Source organism: Gigantopelta aegis, chromosome 9, assembly GCF_016097555.1.
Source record: "Gigantopelta aegis isolate Gae_Host chromosome 9, Gae_host_genome, whole genome shotgun sequence".
Lineage (NCBI taxonomy): Eukaryota > Metazoa > Mollusca > Gastropoda > Neomphalida > Peltospiridae > Gigantopelta > Gigantopelta aegis.
Window position 1 is genome coordinate 9,594,995 of NC_054707.1, and position 18,160 is coordinate 9,613,154.

Here is an 18,160-nt window from a genome sequence, read left to right on the forward strand (position 1 = left end):
GGGTGTATGTCAATGTTGCTTTTCGCGGTATACCTGTTGGATCGAGGTGTCAATGTGTTGCTCTCAGTCAATCGGGGGACAGTTGTTTTCCCCCGCTTTGTTTGTCAGTGTTCCGTCAATGCTGATAGACAGCCAAGAGGAGTAAAGACACAAACTTTGACACTATTTTTCTTTATTTGTCCGCTGTTTTCCTGATCTGTCTGTTGTATGTACATGACAGGTTAAGACAGACACAGTTGTGACACGAGGAATAGACTACTATCTACTAGCAATGGTAACAATGTATGGCAAGAGTTGAAACGAAAAGAAAGAACAAAAAAAGTAATGCCATCATCACTGTGTGAATTTGCATATCTCATTGAGTAAAGCTGAAATTAATTGTAAATATTTTAATCATTTGATAGTGGGAAATAAATAAAATACCTCACTCATTTTTGCTCAATAACATTTTTTTTATGAAACTTGTGAACTTCCAATGGTATCTGACCATATCTAAGGTCAGATACTAACATGGGAAATTCACTTGTTTTGTAAAATTATATCTTGTGAAAACTTGTATGTCTTATTGATCATGAAATCAAACTAAGTATTTTGCAGCTTTATTAAGCAATGAAGTCTGTCTGTCCCATCCGTCCATCCATCCATCCATCCATCGAAATATTTAATAATTATTTTTGTATTATTTTTTTTTATTTTTTTTTTATCCCACTGCCCCCTTTCGTTTCTCTCCTTTGAATTCCATCTCATTTCTTTCCAATCTGGCAATTCTTCCTATCTTTCAACTTCTTTTGCTGTCCACCTCCACATCCTAGTCCTTGTCTCTCCAACTGTGACAGGTGCTTGTCTCTTGTGGCTATCAGTGCCACACACCTGCCATTCCCCATCAGCTTTTAGTTGTGGGCTTAGTCAAATGTAATTGAATGCACTGGGATGTGTGTATTTATAAAGCAATTTGCTACTCCTACCAATATAGCAGCACTAGTTGGAAAAGCGAAAAAACTCCAAAACACCCTGAGTCCATATATTTCAGGCGAGCACACTACCACTGAACTACATCCCAACCCCTATTTTTCAGGGTTCCATTTTACGAAGCGATCTTAATGGTAAGAGCAACTTAAGTGTGTAGCTACCTTATGCCCTTAGGTGATTTTAGCTTTAAGTTCACTTCATAAAACAGGGCCCAGGACTGAAAGATTACGTGGACATCACTATAGTTCTTCCCACAGGGAACACCTTTTTCCATATTAGGGAATTTACTACAAGCTATTTGTTTCTGAACCGATTGTTTTCTAAATTGGACACAAAAAATAGCCCTTTTTTTGTCATTTCCAAAATACTTTTACATCAAACCAAATTGAAATTATTTACAAAAATATTTTTGTAGTAAGGTGGGACAGACTATATAGATACATGATTTACAGTGTACCTCACGTGATGTTTAAGTATTGATAGCTTGTCTATATGTGTCAAGTAGCTGTAATCTGACGACTTGTTAACTGGACAGAACACTTCTTGGTGTTTAAGTCAGGTATACATGTTGCTAAATACAGCAACGTCCCATCATAGTAGACATAAAGATTAAATATAGAAAGACATATTTGATGTTACCTCATGCTCTGTATGTTTGTTATACTTGGTGTATAAGTATCAAATACAGTTCTGATATATGGCTCTTTCTTATTAGATTTTTAAAATTCCACCCTCAAGATGTTTTATGTCTACATTTGATTTATGTGATATGTGCTGTTCTTGCTGCTAATGGAAAGTAGCTGCCAATGTGGTGGAGTGTTACCAATTCATTCATTTCTTTTCACTTTTTTACAGTGATGTTTAACAGTGATGTTTAACAGGCAAATCATGTATACGTAGATAGAAATAAATGTACAACAATAAATGAAATATCAATCATTCGTTTGTCAACAAGTAACAAAGCAATTCTGTAAGCAATTTATAATTACACAGTCACGCCATCTCCTAAGCACATATATACACACCTTTTGAAATTTGTAAACATTGATTACAGGTAAACTAAACATATCCACGTACAATTGTCAACAGTACATCCTCAATAACAGTGGGTTCTTTTCCTGGATTCTATGCTAAATGTGTCAAATATTCCCCGTGTGTCCACACTGCGTCACTTCTTTGACGGGCGGATTCCACGGTAGGTAGATACAATAGTCCACATAGCGGCAGGTTTTAGTATTTTGCCCACGGTGGGGTTCTCGTGTGTGTGATGGCAGCCGAGGTATTTTGTTATTTCGTTAGTGTTTGGAGAGGTGGAGTACTCGGTGGTTTTTCTCTCACTGGACTCATCATCAAGTAGAGAGCACCGGTGCAATCGAAGAAAGGAATGTATAACTGTTATGATGAAAAAAAGGAATAGGTGATGACACCCCAGCACATTAATCAGCACAACCAGTGTGGTGGAAGAAATTAATGTGAAATAACACCCCAGCACGTTAATCAGAGTAATTTGTGGTGGAAGAAAGGAATGTGTAGCAACACCCCAGCACATTAACCAGGGTAACCAGTGTGGTGGAAGAAAGGAATGTGAAATAACACCCCAGCACATTAATCTGAGTAATTTGTGGTGGAAGAAAGGAATGTGTAACAACACCCCAGAACATTAATCTGAGTAATTTGTGGTGGAAGAAAGGAATGTGTAACAACACCCCAGCACATTAATCTGAGTAATTTGTGGTGGAAGAAAGGAATGTGAAATAACACCCCAGCACATTAATCTGAGTAATTTGTGGTGGAAGAAAGGAATGTGTAACAACACCCCAGAACATTAATCTGGGTAACCAGTGTAGTGGAAGAAAATATTGTGTGATTACACCCCAGTACATTAATCTGGTTAACTAGTGCAGTGATAGAAACATGGGCAGGGGAGGCAGTCGGTGGGGGATTGGGGGGGGGGGGGGTGCCGTTTGCCCCTCCAACATTAGAAAGTTAATTAATAATATATTAGTGTCTCCTCCATCTGCTGGCATCTTGCACTGTCTATGACAAAAATTGGTTACTGTGTGCATATACTTGAGATCAAATAACAGCTATATCAACAGTCTGTACAATAGTGCACATTTTCCAAAGTTCAACGTTTGTTCAATCTCCACCAGGAGAGGCAAGCGATGACTAGCACTCCACTTCTCACTCACGTGGAAAGGCTTAGGCACACTGTGTATATACTTAGCCTTGTAATAACATGTCTAATATGTTTTACTTGAAGTTTAACTTGTACTTCTTTCAGTATTACAAATTTAAAAAAAACAAAACAAGAAATACAACAAAACAAATACATGAATTAAAACCTTTGCCATTTTGCATGTACAGTTAAATCCTGTTGGCTTAAATTTTACCCCGTCGGTGCTCGAACAAGAGTTCATCCCACCGGGTAGTTCAACCTAACCATTCGGTCAGTAACATGTAAATGTAACTTGGGACTTCATTTTTGGTTCAGGTATTGCAGTGTATTCAACCTTTCTGAGTTTGACCCAATGGGATTCTACTCTATTTAGTAAATAGTTGATGACTCACACATTGCATATAAAATTAATAAGGAGATTGGTTGCTTGCTTATCACCATTTCAAGTGAGTGATCTTCAGCTTGCCTCGACTTCAGTGATGGCGAAAACTGTTTTATCATTTGTTCCTAGCTACTTACTCGGTTCCACCCTCCCAGAATTTGTGTTACCATGTATTGTAAAAATGTGTCATCATTCTGCACTGGTGATATTGTTATTCTGCTATTTTGTCACTTGTTCGTATGTCGGTGACACTATTTACATAATATTATGTATCTCCCATATGTGAATGGAAATCTACTTGTTATATGTTGTGAACTTCCTGCTGTATTCACGTAGCAGTTTAGGCAGTTGGAACATTTCTGTCGTTTAGTAGTTTTGTTTGCGTCCAAGGTAAAAACAACATTTTTATTACATTTTTCAGTGGTATGTTCGTTGTTTCATATATTTTTTAATCATAAGAATTTGGCAGTAATATTCCATTTGAATCGTAGAAACAAAACCCCACATTTTTAATGCCAGAATATGTTGTTTTATTTTAATTGAATGTCAGTATGCAACAAATACTAAACATAATTATATTTACACCCAAGTAGTGTTATATTTTCTCACCCTGGATCACAATACCTATAAAGACTGAGTAGGTACAGACGTAGCATGTACATTAACAATACTGTGGATGCTTGATTTGTCTGTTGTAATGAAACTTCCTAATTTGACTTGTTCATTCTAGTTATCCTGATGTATTGGTTTTTCAATTATTTCAGGGGTTTTCAGTGAATGAGTAAATGAAATATTTAGCCAGTGCACCACAACTGGAATGTCAAAGTCCATGGTAGGAGCTATCCTGTCTGTTGGATGGTGCACATAACAGATCCCTTGCTACTAATGGAAAAATGTAGCGGGTTTCCTCTAAGACTATATATCAGAATAACCAAATGTTTGACATCCAATAGCCGATGATTAATAAATCATTGTGCTCTAGTGGTGTTGTTAAACAAAATAAACTTTATTTATTTACTTGCTATTGTTTTGTTTTTCAATAATGTTTGTCATTTGTAATACAAATACCATTTGACATTAGGTATTCTAAAAAAAACAAATTGTCTAATTTGGCATGTTTTTATTATGCACTTGATACATTAAGGTCAACAAAAACTGAAATTTTGAACAAGTTACAAGAAATATTTAGAAAAAATTAAACGGTATCTTCCTGGTCTGATTAAGACAGATTTTGTATCTTTCATGTATATATGGACTTATTCAACTTCAAACGATCACGATCTCACACGCTTATCCGGAAACTTTTGCTGCTTAATAATGTCAGACATACATTTAAATATTAAAATTTTGTGACAGAAATCTTACATCAATAAAAATACAAATACTTATGTAGAAAAAGGGTGAGTCTGAAACATCTTCGTGAACTGGTAAAGGAAAATGTTCACAGATGTCTCCAGCTATTGGGTTTCATCTCTTTAACAAATCCATCTTGCCCCGCCAAGACTCTTCAAACACTGTCCCCTTACAAAAGGGTACGTCAACAATAAAGGCAGCAAAAGTAGGTTAATATTGCTTTTGAGTGTGGTGTTTGTATGACAAGTGATGCATAAATAGCACTTTGTCAGCTTCATCAAATACACATACAGTTGCCAGTTTTGTCGTACCTGCGTCTATAGGACTGAAGGATAATACAAGGGCATAATCTTCTCTTGTCCTCTGTTGACATCTTCTAGCCATTGTCCATGGTTTTTCATCCAGTCTGCTGTGCTGGGGTCTCAATTGATCATGTTATATGGTAGATGAGCAGCCAAGGTTACAGGGAAGAAAGGAATGTTTTTTAACAACACCCCAGCACAATGTTGCCATTTTCGAAGTACAGTATCTTCACATAAGTGGAAACTTTGAAATTTTATATTTAAATACAATTAATTGTTGAAGTACAAAAACACTATTATTTGACTGACTGTGCATGAATTATGGGTTTTGTGTGTGTGTGTGTGTGGGGGGGGGGGGGGTCCTTAAAATATTAAGCACTTAAAGCAAACAGGTGGGGTGGGATTTGGGGGAAGGGCTATTTTTTTATTAGGCCTATTTAAAAAAAAAAAAATTTAAAGCTAAGGATTTTTATTAAAACAAAAAATATATCAGCTTAATAATAAAATATAAAGCAAATTCAAGTTGGGTTTTTTCTTTCAAAAAAAAAAAAAGGAAAAGGTTTTTAAAACATATGTTTCCATATTTGTATGTAACAGAAAGGTCAAGTTGGTGTAGACAGTCTGTACAGGGAACACAGTTTGGCATTTTACCAACCTCCATGCTGTGTAATTTATTTTATGACAAAAGTCACTTGTGACTGGGTACCCTGTCTGCCCACAGACATTGTGTTAAGTAATTACAGTTACATGTTGTATAATATAACAAGTAGAGTATCTGTTTGTTTTCAGTACACTTGCATGCAAACTATTTTGACTCGATGACATTTCACATTACTTCTGAGGTCAGACTTGTATGTAGTTACTCACACAGGGAAGTCAAAAAAAAAAAAAGAGAAGGAAATTTTTTGATTAATGACACCTCAGCACATTTTAAACTACTTCAGACACACAGCCTCTAAGACGTCTGATTGCATGATACACGGTCTGTTCTATGGTACTATATTAGATGGAGTTGGTAAAAAATATGGTGGTTTCTTAAGACGAGTGGTTGCTTAATACAGGTTAGTTTGTACTATATTAAATGATTTGGGAGATACATGTAGTATAGTGACATCTTCAGGTAAATGGTTATTTAATAGATGTACCCAACTAAACAGGCTTGACAGACAATGTTCTCAATATATATTATAAATTAAAGGTTCATTTTCAAAGTTGCTAGTGTCATAGTTTGCCATTTTTTATGTTTATTTGTGATACGTAACTGCAAGTTTATCGATAATAAATATAATGTTTGCATAATAAACTCAAGAATATCAAAATTGTAATATGTTGCAGGCACTCTGATTTCACGGAAACAGTCATTTCGGTAGCGTGTCGGTAAAATCATTGAACTGAAATTTCATTTTCCATGATTATTATATCGAGTACAACTATTCAACTAAAATAATATATATCTTAATTGTTTTTTTTTAAAACACAAATCAATCTGATGGTTTCGCATGATCACAAAGCACAGAACCGAAAAAGTGTTTCCCTTGAAATTTGAAATCCTATGGCCTGATATTGCATCTCAGCATAGGCCACTAAACTGCTTTTCACTGAATCTTTGACCATAAAAAGTCTATCATACTGGTGATAAATAGACCAGTGTGTTCTAGTGGTATCTTAACCACTATAATGTGGTCACCCTTATTACAGGGCTAAAAATTCGTGCGAATCTCTGAATCTGATTCGCGCCAGGATTTGCGCAAGAATAAAACATCCTAATCTATTTGGATTCGCGTGAAATATTTCCAAAAATTTATTAAATTGAAAAATCAGTGAGTAAAACATTACCGAATTAAAAAATATATATATATAAAAAAAATAGTCAGGTCATCAAGCTTTAGTTTAAACTGGCTTCAAAAGCGTAGCACACATTCGAATCCGTGCATGTTCGAAACATAGTGGTTTATCGAGACTAGTCTGGCCTGGAGTCAAGCAGTGGTTGGCCCATTTCTATGAACCAAATTGCAAATGAAGAGAACTGATAGGAATATATTTGTTAAATTTTTACATAATAACAATAGACAGTAATTAAGTGTTCCCAAATTTACTAATACACCAAACATTTCTATGTTAGTTCACGGATATTATGTTCCTAACCTTGAATTACCTGCTCTTTTTAATCATTACATGTTTCTGTCGGTTGTAGAAATATGCTTCAGAAATATCCATACAAACATTGAACCAATGCGCAAAATATATCGGCAAAGGTATCCTATGCGCTGTTTATGAATAGGCAATCTTCGAAAAGTAATGGGCTGCATTCAGCTAGACCGAGCAGAAAATTGTCTGCCAGACTGGTTTGTGTGGTTCACGGTAAACCAAATGGCCACATTGGGAACCAATCGAATAGTTTGCGAACGTTAGCGAAATGTTTGCTGGCTGAACTTAGGGCTAGTAAGACACCTAAAAACACTAACTAACTAACAAAACTGTTAGTAAAAAAAACCCCACCAAAACAAACATTATATATATATATTTATTTATATATATATATATATATATATATATATATATATATATATATATTTATTTATATATATGGTAAGGTGGGTTTGTTTTTTTAATCCATATACAGTGAGCAGCATATGACAGAATTCTATATACTAACACTGTTGATAAAGTTCTTGAAATGTTTAAAATCGGAGTATTCACGTAGACTGTTTCCATGGGAATCCGCTTTGATTCTCGTGAAAAAAGCCAACTTTTTAGCTCTTTATTACATTTTCCAACAATATAAATTTCTAAATACATGTAACTGTAAATGAAATTATTTGATTGTAAATTTGTATTGGCATTTAATTCAAGGTATAATCTTTAAATATCATATCAAGAATTAATATGAATATAAAATTTCATAATGCAACTGTGAGACTGCACCTTTAAAATTTGCTTACAGTTCACTCTGCCTTTAAGTTATTCTTGTATTAAAGTTATTTGTTTTGTTCACAGGAAAGGTATGAGCAGTACGGTGAAGAGGGGGTCAAGCCCCCCTCCCGCTGGGGTGGGCAAGAAACACCACCTTGCCCAGAACAATGGCAGCGGCCCCCCTCCTCTCTCATACCCTCGGAGCCCACTGATGATGTCAACATGAATGAGGTGATGGATGAGAAGGTGGAACTGGAGTTCATACAGCCGAATGGAAAAACAAGCCAGATCTCCATAGATTCGAGGTGTGTACACTTTATTATATGTGGTGATCCAAACCGTACTAAGAAAATACCTGCATATTCAAGTCTGTCCAGGATTTTAGTATAAATAGTATATGTTTACAGATGTCTCAACCCTTCAGTGGTTTCTCTTTTGCCTATTTCTAAGAATATCTAAACAATTCTCTCTGTCTTTGTCTCTGTCTCTCTGTCTCTCTGTCTCTGTCTCTCTCTCTCTCTCTCTCTCTCTCTCTCTCTCTCTCTCTCTCTCTCTCTCTCTCTCTCTCTCTCTCTCTCTCTCTCTCTCTTTTTTACACATTAACTGCAAAAATGCTGTGGAGAATAGTTTTCCTTGATATATTTTTTGCAATGGCCATTTTCTTAATTTCCAGGTTTACAATCTCTATATTGCATATATGCTGGTTAATAAATATTGTTTAATCCAGGTATATGTACACATCTTCTGACTAACAGAGTGTAGCATCTCAGTCAGAATATTGTCAGAAATGTTGGGAGTCATTGGTTATGGCTGTTTGTTTAGAGATGAGATTGGGTGTCATCCATTTCGGGGGTCGAACAAAAACCCTCTGCTCAAATAGTGTTTTTTTTCTTGAATATATTTTCTAGGAGATTATGACTCAAACCCCTGAGAAACTTTGCTTGACATAATCTCGATACTCCTGCATAATTTCTTGTCTTGCACATATGCACATATGCACCAGTTCTGTTAGCATTTGACTACTTTACGAAATGTAAAGTAGTCAAATGCTAACAGAACTGGTGCATATGTGCATATGTGCAAGACAAGACCTTATATATATTCAGTCACTTTTGTGTGTCTGATAACTGAACCACATGTCCCTTTACGTGAAGCTAACATGATCTCCACAAAGGAGAAGAAATCAATCGTCACAATACGGACTTGTGATTGGAGTGACAGAAACCACTTGATGTAAAACGTTTCTTTAAGAAGATCAGCTATTATCCACACTAAGACAGAGGAAAGCTGCTTATGTTTCTGAACCACTGACGGGATAATTGTGCTGGCAAAATAAAACTTGATTTCACAAAGTCAGTGGACAATGGCTTGTTAGATCAGTAATATGCCTATAACTGTCTGTATAGGGTAAAAGAGACGGGATGTATCCCAGTGATAAAATGCTTGCTTGATCCACGGGCGATGTAAGATCGATCCCTGTTGGTGGGCCCATTGAGCTATTTCTCGTCCCAGCAAGTGCACAATGACTGGTATATCAAAAACCGTGGTATATGTTGTCCTGTCCATGGGATGGTGCATTTAAAAGATACCTTGCTATTAACTGGAAAAATTTGAAAGGATATTATCAATTGTTTCTATACATGTACAAGTGGGTATGTATTTAGGTGAACGACAGCCTGAAAAATCACCCAGTAGAAAAAACCTATATGTACTAAGTCCATGCCAGAAAAATAAATGTATTTATTCTTTTTTATACATATACATGTATATGGTGGATTTAATTACCATCAAGAATATTTAAATTAAACTTTAGTTTATTTAATTTTTTTAACTCTATTGTAGAAAGTCTTCAGAAAAGACCTAAAAACGAACTTTAAAAAATGTTAGACTAGACAAATGTATTTTCTTTTTTAAATGATTTTTTAAATACATTTTCTGATATAAATTTGATGATAATTAATGATTGCCTCATATATTTGATTAAATAATAATTATAAATTATCAAAATATAGGTGTCTTGTAAATAAGAGTTGTCACCATCTGTTTACAAAGGTTGGAAGAGAAAGGGAAAAAAAAGTTTGTTCAGTGGAACCTCGAGACAGTGGTTAATCAGCGGACAGGATTTAGCTCAGTCAGTTGAGTGCTTGCTTGAGGTGCTTGTGTCAAAGGATAGAACCATCTTGGTGAATTCATTCAACTGATTGTGTTTTTTCTCATTCCAACCAGTGTGCTACAATTGGACACGGCCATGGTATGTGCTTTCCTGTCTGTGGGAAAGTGCATATAAAAGATCCCTTTCTGCGGTGAGAAAATTGTAGCAGGTTTTCTCCGATGACTAGGAGTCATAATTACCAAATGTTTGACATCCAATAGCCAATGATTAATTAATCAATGTGCTCTAGTGGTGTCGTTAAACAAAACAAACTTTATTTATTGAGCATCAGATATGCCTGTTAATATAGTAATTAAAATAGCCTTCTTTAACAGGGAGAAAGAAAGAAATGTTTTATTTAATGATGCACTCAACACATTTTATTCACGGTTATATATGGTTAATGACCACACAGACAAAAGAGAGGAAACCTGCTGTCGCCACATCATGGGCTACTCTTTTCGATTAGCAGCAAGGGTTCTTTTATATACACCATCTCACAGACAGGGTAGTACATACCACAGCCTTTGATATACCAGTCATGGTGCACTGACTGGAACAAGAAATGGCCCAGTGGGCCCATCAGCGGGGATCGATCCCAGGCCGACCACGCATCAAGTGAACGCTATACCACTGGGCTACGTCCTGCCCATTCTTTAACAGGGAGGTGCAATTTCTAATGAGATCTAGCTTAGTTGGCAGAGCACTCGCCCGAGGTACTTACGTCGTAGGGTCAAATCACCTCAGTGGACCCATTGTCTGATTGTATTCCCCCCTATATCCCAACCAGTGCCTCACAACTGGAATATCAAATGCCATGGTATGTGCTGTCCTGTGTGGAAAGTGCATATAAAAGATCGCTTTGCTGTTGGGCTATTTCTCATCCCAGCCAGTGCATAACAACTGGTATATCAAAGGCTGTGGTATGGGCTGTCCTGTCTGTGAGTTGGTGCATATAAACGATCGCTTGCTGCTGATGAAAAAAAATGTAGCAGGTTTTCTCTCGGACTTAGTGTCAAAAATATCAAATGTTTGATTGTAGTAAATCCTTAAAACAAACACAAACAATATTTCTGGTTGGCGTGCAGCAGATCAGAATAGACAGATAGAATAAACAATGGATAATGGGGGCACTGAGGATTATAAGCAGTTAGGAGGGTTTTTTAGGCTTTCTCATAAGATATGCTTGGAACAAAACATTTGAAGAATGTATGGTATTCTATAAAGTTACTATGTCACGGTGCTGTTACATATTAGTTAATATTACACTGAACATAACCCGACATCATCCTGTCACAGAGGGCTCACTTATCTATCTAACAGACCTAGAAGAGTTATGTTTCATGTTGGCCAGGTTAGATAAATCCACCTTTCATATCGGCCAGGTTAGATAAATCTTCCTGTACAACCATAAAACTTACCTAAGTGTTCTGTCTCCATACTGTTCAAGGGGCTTGATGCGCGGTTGGTCTAGGATCGATCCCACGCCGGTGGACCCATTGGGCTATTTCTCGTTACAACCAGTGATCCACAACTGGTATATCAAAGGTTGTGGTATGTGCTATTCTTTCTGTGGGATGGTGCATATAAAAGATCCCTTGCTGCTAATAGAAAAGAGTAGCCCATGAAGTGGCGACGGGGGAGTTTTCTCTGTCAATATCTGTGTGGCCCTTAACCATATGTATTATGCCATATAACTGTAAATAAAATGTGTTGAGCGTGTCGTTAAATAAAACGTTTCCTTCCTTCCATACTGTTCACATTATTAGATCTTTACCTACCAGAAATACATTTTATAACCTCGTTTTTATCAGCTCTTAACTTGGTTGCTATTTAACTCGGGCACTTCATTGTTCACCCTATGTGCTTGTGTTGTAGGATCAAACCCCATGGCAGACTTACTGACTCTTTTCCCCATCCCAACCAGTTCTCCACAACTGGTATATCAAAGGCCATGATATGTGCTGTCGAAATGCATATAAAAGAACCCTTGCTGCTAATGGAAAAATGTAGCAGGTTTCCTCTGATGACTTCATGTCAGAATTATCACTGTTTGACATCCATCAGCTAATGTTTAATAAATCAGTGCACCCCAGTGGTGTAGATGAAACAAACCTCTTTTTTTCCATTTAACTGTCTTTTTATTGAACATTCCATCTAATGCTCCACAATTGGTGTACTAAAGGTCATTTCTTTCATGCTTAATTAAGGTCAGATATATGTGTTACTTTTGCATTTAGGCATCAGTTTGGTTTTTGTCTTTGACTGTGGATGCAGATAATATCAGTAGTGTGACACTCACAGACCCTAGTTTCAACCTGTGAAAATGGACACTTAGTTTGGTTAATCTACAAACCTGTAACACATTTGGATAAAGTTACAATTGAGAGAAAGAAAAGTCCTTGATGATGAAACAGGGAGATACCCTTAGACAGTAGACTTCAGCTCATCTCCATAACAATTACTTCTCATAGGTATGTGCATTTCTAAAAATATGAAAAATTAATTTTGAGGTATTAGAAACAACTCGATGGCCAGAAACTACTTCAGACATATGGACATAGAAAATCTACACAGTATAATCAAAGAAATGTGTCATTTCAATTATCGACACTGTGTTTAAAATCTAGGGTCTGTCACTTAAAGCTTACAATGAGAGTTATGACAGAAATGTGACAAGTGGGATACACTTGTTTTGCTCCTGTCATATAAAATGGCCGACTTCTAAAAAATCCTGCTACTTTCTGTCATAGTTGCTTCAGGACTTTTCGTCCTGTCAGAATGTAGTCTATTTTTACCTTAATACGCCCAGTCTCTTCAACTCTTTAAAACCTGTCCTATAAACAGAACTGGGTTAACGAATGTGGTGATTGTTGGCAAGGTACCTTGATGCCTGTCCATAATACTGCAGTGTCATAATGTGAAGAAAGCCTCCATTTAACCAGTCAGGTTATTCAACAGCTTGTCAAACCGCAGCACTGGACACTGTGTCTATTGTTGGACTGGCAGTTTACACAGGATTACACAAATTCTGTTGAACTTGCCTGCAGAAAGTTTTGATGAGCTGTTTCTTTTTCAAAGATTTTAAGAAATCAAATCAGAAAGTTATATAATGATTGTAGACCTCTCTTCAAAAGCAAGTGACAGTCTTTCGTATAGGTGCATTGGGTTTCTTCTTGTAGTGTTTGTACTAGTCAACACCATGTATGTTTTGTACCGTAAATGAACTAAAATATGATCCAACTAATGATTTGTGGCATCAGATTTAGACACAGCTAGTAGGCCTACTTACCAACCTCTTGGTTGGCGAAATTGACAGTTTCAACATAAAATAGGTTAGGTCTAGAAATCTATTAAATATGTTACACGATGAAATTATAAATTACTTATTAACTCTAATTTATTTGCTTTACATGCTGTAGTTAAAATAATTAGATACATAATTTCACTCTCTTCATGAGTTATAAAGATATAAGATATTAACGTGCCATAACCACATATATTAATAAAGTAACACTGCTTTATGACATCATAAGGCTCGGTCCACGATGTCATTCGAGCACAGACACAAAGAGGTTAACAAATTTGTGATGTTTGCAATTGAGGATATGTAAGAAATAGAATACAATATATACTACATTCGTGTCCATTAGATAACGTGTATCTTACAACTTAATTAAAAAAGTATCAAACTCACTTTCGCTCATTAGATACATTTTGAAACAACTCATAAGATATATGGTATCTATAACGGCCACACTTGTTATGCTATAAATGAGTGTAATATTTTATGAAAACAAGTTTAAACATTTTATCGGGCACAAAATCATCTCTCTTGACCATTGAGAGAGTGTATATTAGTAACATAACATTTATTATTGTAGGCTAGCAAGATGAATGGGTTGATAAATCTTGTGTGAGAACACAGGACATAAAGATATCACTTGAAGTCATTTGATGTCCAGAGAATGGTGCGCTTTTATAGTCATTATCACTGTTTATATCTGGTAACTGTAGGGTCATTGTCACCCATTATACTACCTGCAGGTACCAGGGGTGAAGGTCGATGGTGTTGACTGAGGTCTAGATGTTGATGGCAATCGGTATAAATCACGCTGGTGAGCCAGTCTATAATCGTGAATATTTTGTGTTTTCATTTGTTTGTTTTGTTTGATGACACCATCGGAGCAGGGGACAGGATGTAGCCCAGTGGTAAAGTGCCTGCCTGGTGCGCGGTCGGTCTAGGATCGATCCCCGTCGGTGGTCCCATTGGGCTATGTCTTGTTTCAGCCAGTGCACCACAACTGGTATATCAAAGGCTGTGGTATGTGCTATCCTGTCTGTATGATGATGCATATAAAAGATCTCTTGCTACTAATGGAAAAATGTAGCGGGTTTCCTCTCTAAGGCTATATGTCCAAATTACCAAATGTTTGACATCCAATAGCCAGTGATTAACAAATCAATGTGCTCTAGAGGTGTCATTAAACAAAACAAACTTCCATCAGAGCAGGACCCATATTCACAAAAAGGTGTAAATTTACGTCTACGACTAGCACTTACGTCTGCCGTAGATTTATGTTTACGTGCAAGAAGCACCTTATTCTCAAAGACGGTCGTAAATATAAACGTAACTTAGTTGGACGTAAACCTACGATTTAACACTCTCACCGGAGAAAAATGTGCAAAACGCAATTTCGTTTGTCGTCTGCTAACAATAACATCGCGAACGGCGAACCATGACATTTTAGTATTGATGAGGATCCGCGTTTTGGCACGAACTAGAGGACATTTCTTAAAAAGGAAAAGATAACTCAGAAGAAATTGGCTGAGTTGAAAAAATCTGTTCGATCACCAACAAAAATATGTTCAATCCGTGGGCGTTCGCCATTGCAAACTGCTTCAATTATTGGAAATGCTGCCAGTTTCTGTAAATAATAGTAAATAATGGCGATAGTGATTGATTTATAATATATACATGACTTACGTGCAGCTTTAGTTGTAACCGGAGGCACTCTTATATTTACGTCCAACTTTACACGTAACTTACGTTTACGTTGTTTCGTGAATAGCTCTTCAGTCGTAGATTTACGTTTACGTGTAAAACTAGGCTTACGATGTTTTGTGAATATTGGTCCAGATAGGTTAAATAATCATTGGCTATTGGATGTCAAACACTGCATAATTTAACACACATAAGTCAAGAGTGGCAATGGATCTTTTATATGCACTTTCCCATAGACAGAACGGCATATTTCCATAGCGATAATGTTTGGGATGAGAAAATTCCAACGGGTACACCGAGGGTGGGTCAGGTCAATCCTGTGACCCAAACAGATCAGGTGAGTGTTCTATCATCTGAACTAAACCTCACCTCCTGCTCCTTGTTTGAGTATGTGCTTATCAAAGCAATAGTGGATGACAAACTGATAAATACTGCAACGAAATAGGCTCTTACTGGACACTTTATTTTTGCAGTACATCATATTGGGATCGGCTGTTATCTATGGGGTTGACAAACACATTCATTATGATGCTAGGGACGTATTCTGATATTAAAACCGTTAGTGTGGTAGTACATATTGGAAATAGTTCTTATCTCTAAGGTGACAGACATGTGTATATATCATCTTGTGGAGCATATTGACTTATTAATGATTGGCTATTGAATGTCAAACATTTGGTAATTTTGACTTCTAGTCTTCAGGGGAATTAGCAGCAAGGGATCTTTTATATGCACCATCCCACAGACAGGATAGCACATACCACCACCTTTGATATATCAGTGTTGTGGAATTAGTACAGGGAGGCCCATGTCTGGCAGACACCTGATTACGGAGTATCAAAATATGGCCTCTACACAGGTTGCTGGTTAACAAAGGTCATTTTCAACTGCCGTACATTAGGTAATTTAAGAGAAAAGAAACATTTACTTGTATGACATCTAAGGGGTGGGATATAGCGCAGTGGTAAAGCGTTCGCTTGATGCACTGTCAGTCTAGGATCGATCCCCGTTGGTGGCCCCATTGGGCTATTTCTCTTTCCAGCCAGTGCTCCACAACTGGTGTAACAAAGGCTGTGGTATGTGCTATCCTGTCTGTGGGATGGTGCATATAAAAGATCCCTTGCTGCTAATCGAAAAGAGTAGCCCATGAAGTGGCAACAGCAGGTTTCCTCTCTCATTATCTGTGTGGTCCTTAAGCATATGTCTGACGCCATATAACCGTAAATAAATGGTGTTGAGTGTGTCGTTAAATAAAACATTTCCTTCTTTCCTTCTGACTGGTCACTAAACGAAAGAACAAAATACATAGTTATAGATGGGAATTATTCATCATAAAACGATTGTCAAAATCAAGGAACATGCCATGTGCTTATAGTGATGTCATTAAAAGTTTGTTTTGTTCAACAACTCCACTAGAACACATTGGCTATTGCAACATATAGTCTTAGAGAGGAAATCCACTATACTTTCCCATTAGTAGCAAGGAATCTGTTATATGCACCATCTCACAGACAGAATAGCACAGGTGCACTGGCTGGAACGAGAAATAGCCCAATAGGTCCACCGATATCGATTGATCCTAAAGCAACTGTCATCAAGCGGGCATTTTACCACTGGGCTATGTCCCGCCCCATGTGATGTCGTTAAAGATTCAAGTCTAAACTGTGAAGTTTTACAAGCACAGGCCCAGCAGTTTAAAATTACATGTATGATTATCATAGTGTCACTGAATGCAAATTGATTGACAGAGGATTTAAGTTTAAAATTACATGATTATCATAGTGTCACTGAATGCAAATTGATTGACAGTGGATTTAAGTTTAAAATTACATGTATGATTATCATAGTGTCACTGAATGCAAATTGATTGACAGAGGATTTAAGTTTAAAATTACATGTATGATTATCATAGTGTCACTGAATGCAAATTGATTGACAGTGGATTTAAGTTTAAAATTACATGTATGTGTCATGAATGCAAATTGATTGACATAGTGTCATAGTGTCACTGAATGCAAATTGATTGACAGAGGATTTAAGTTTAAAATTACATGTATGATTATCATAGTGTCACTGAATGCAAATTGATTGACAGTATGATTTAAGTGTCACTGAATGCAAATTGATTGACAGTGGATGTAAAATGATTATCATAGTAGGTCACTGAATGCAAATTGATTGACAGAGGATTTAAGTTTAAAATTACATGTATGATTATCATAGTGTCACTGAATGCAAATTGATTGACAGTGGATTTAAGTTTAAAATTACATGTATGATTATCATAGTGTCACTGAATGCAAATTGATTGACAGAGGATTTAAGTTTAAAATTACATGTATGATTATCATAGTGTCACTGAATGCAAATTGATTGACAGTGGATTTAAGTTTAAAATTACATGTATGATTATCATAGTGTCACTGAATGCAAATTGATTGACAGTGGATTTAAGTTTAAAATTACATGTATGATTATCATAGTGTCACTGAATGCAAATTGATTGACAGGATTTAAGTTTAAAATTACATGTATGATTATCATAGTGTCACTGAATGCAAATTGATTGACAGAGGATTTAAGTTTAAAATTACATGTATGATTATCATAGTGTCACTGAATGCAAATTGATTGACAGTGGATTTAAGTTTAAAATTACATGTATGATTATCATAGTGTCACTGAATGCAAATTGATTGACAGAGGATTTAAGTTTAAAATTACATGTATGATTATCATAGTGTCACTGAATGCAAATTGATTGACAGTGGATTTAAGTTTAAAATTACATGTATGATTATCATAGTGTCACTGAATGCAAATTGATTGACAGTGGATTTAAGTTTCCTATAACATGGTAATGTTATTAATATTTTATTTATTACTGGTCATAATATCTGTGTTG

The 18,160-nt window shown here is 36.2% G+C and overlaps 1 protein-coding gene across 1 annotated transcript in view; it reads left to right on the forward strand.

Annotated features, from left to right (window-relative positions):
* Window positions 1-18,160, forward strand: part of LOC121380932 — a 116,068-nt gene that overhangs the window by 53,281 nt on the left and 44,627 nt on the right. The window contains 2 exon segments of the mRNA XM_041509973.1: window positions 8,183-8,295; window positions 8,298-8,403. Coding sequence (XP_041365907.1) covers window positions 8,183-8,295; window positions 8,298-8,403 — 219 coding nt within the window.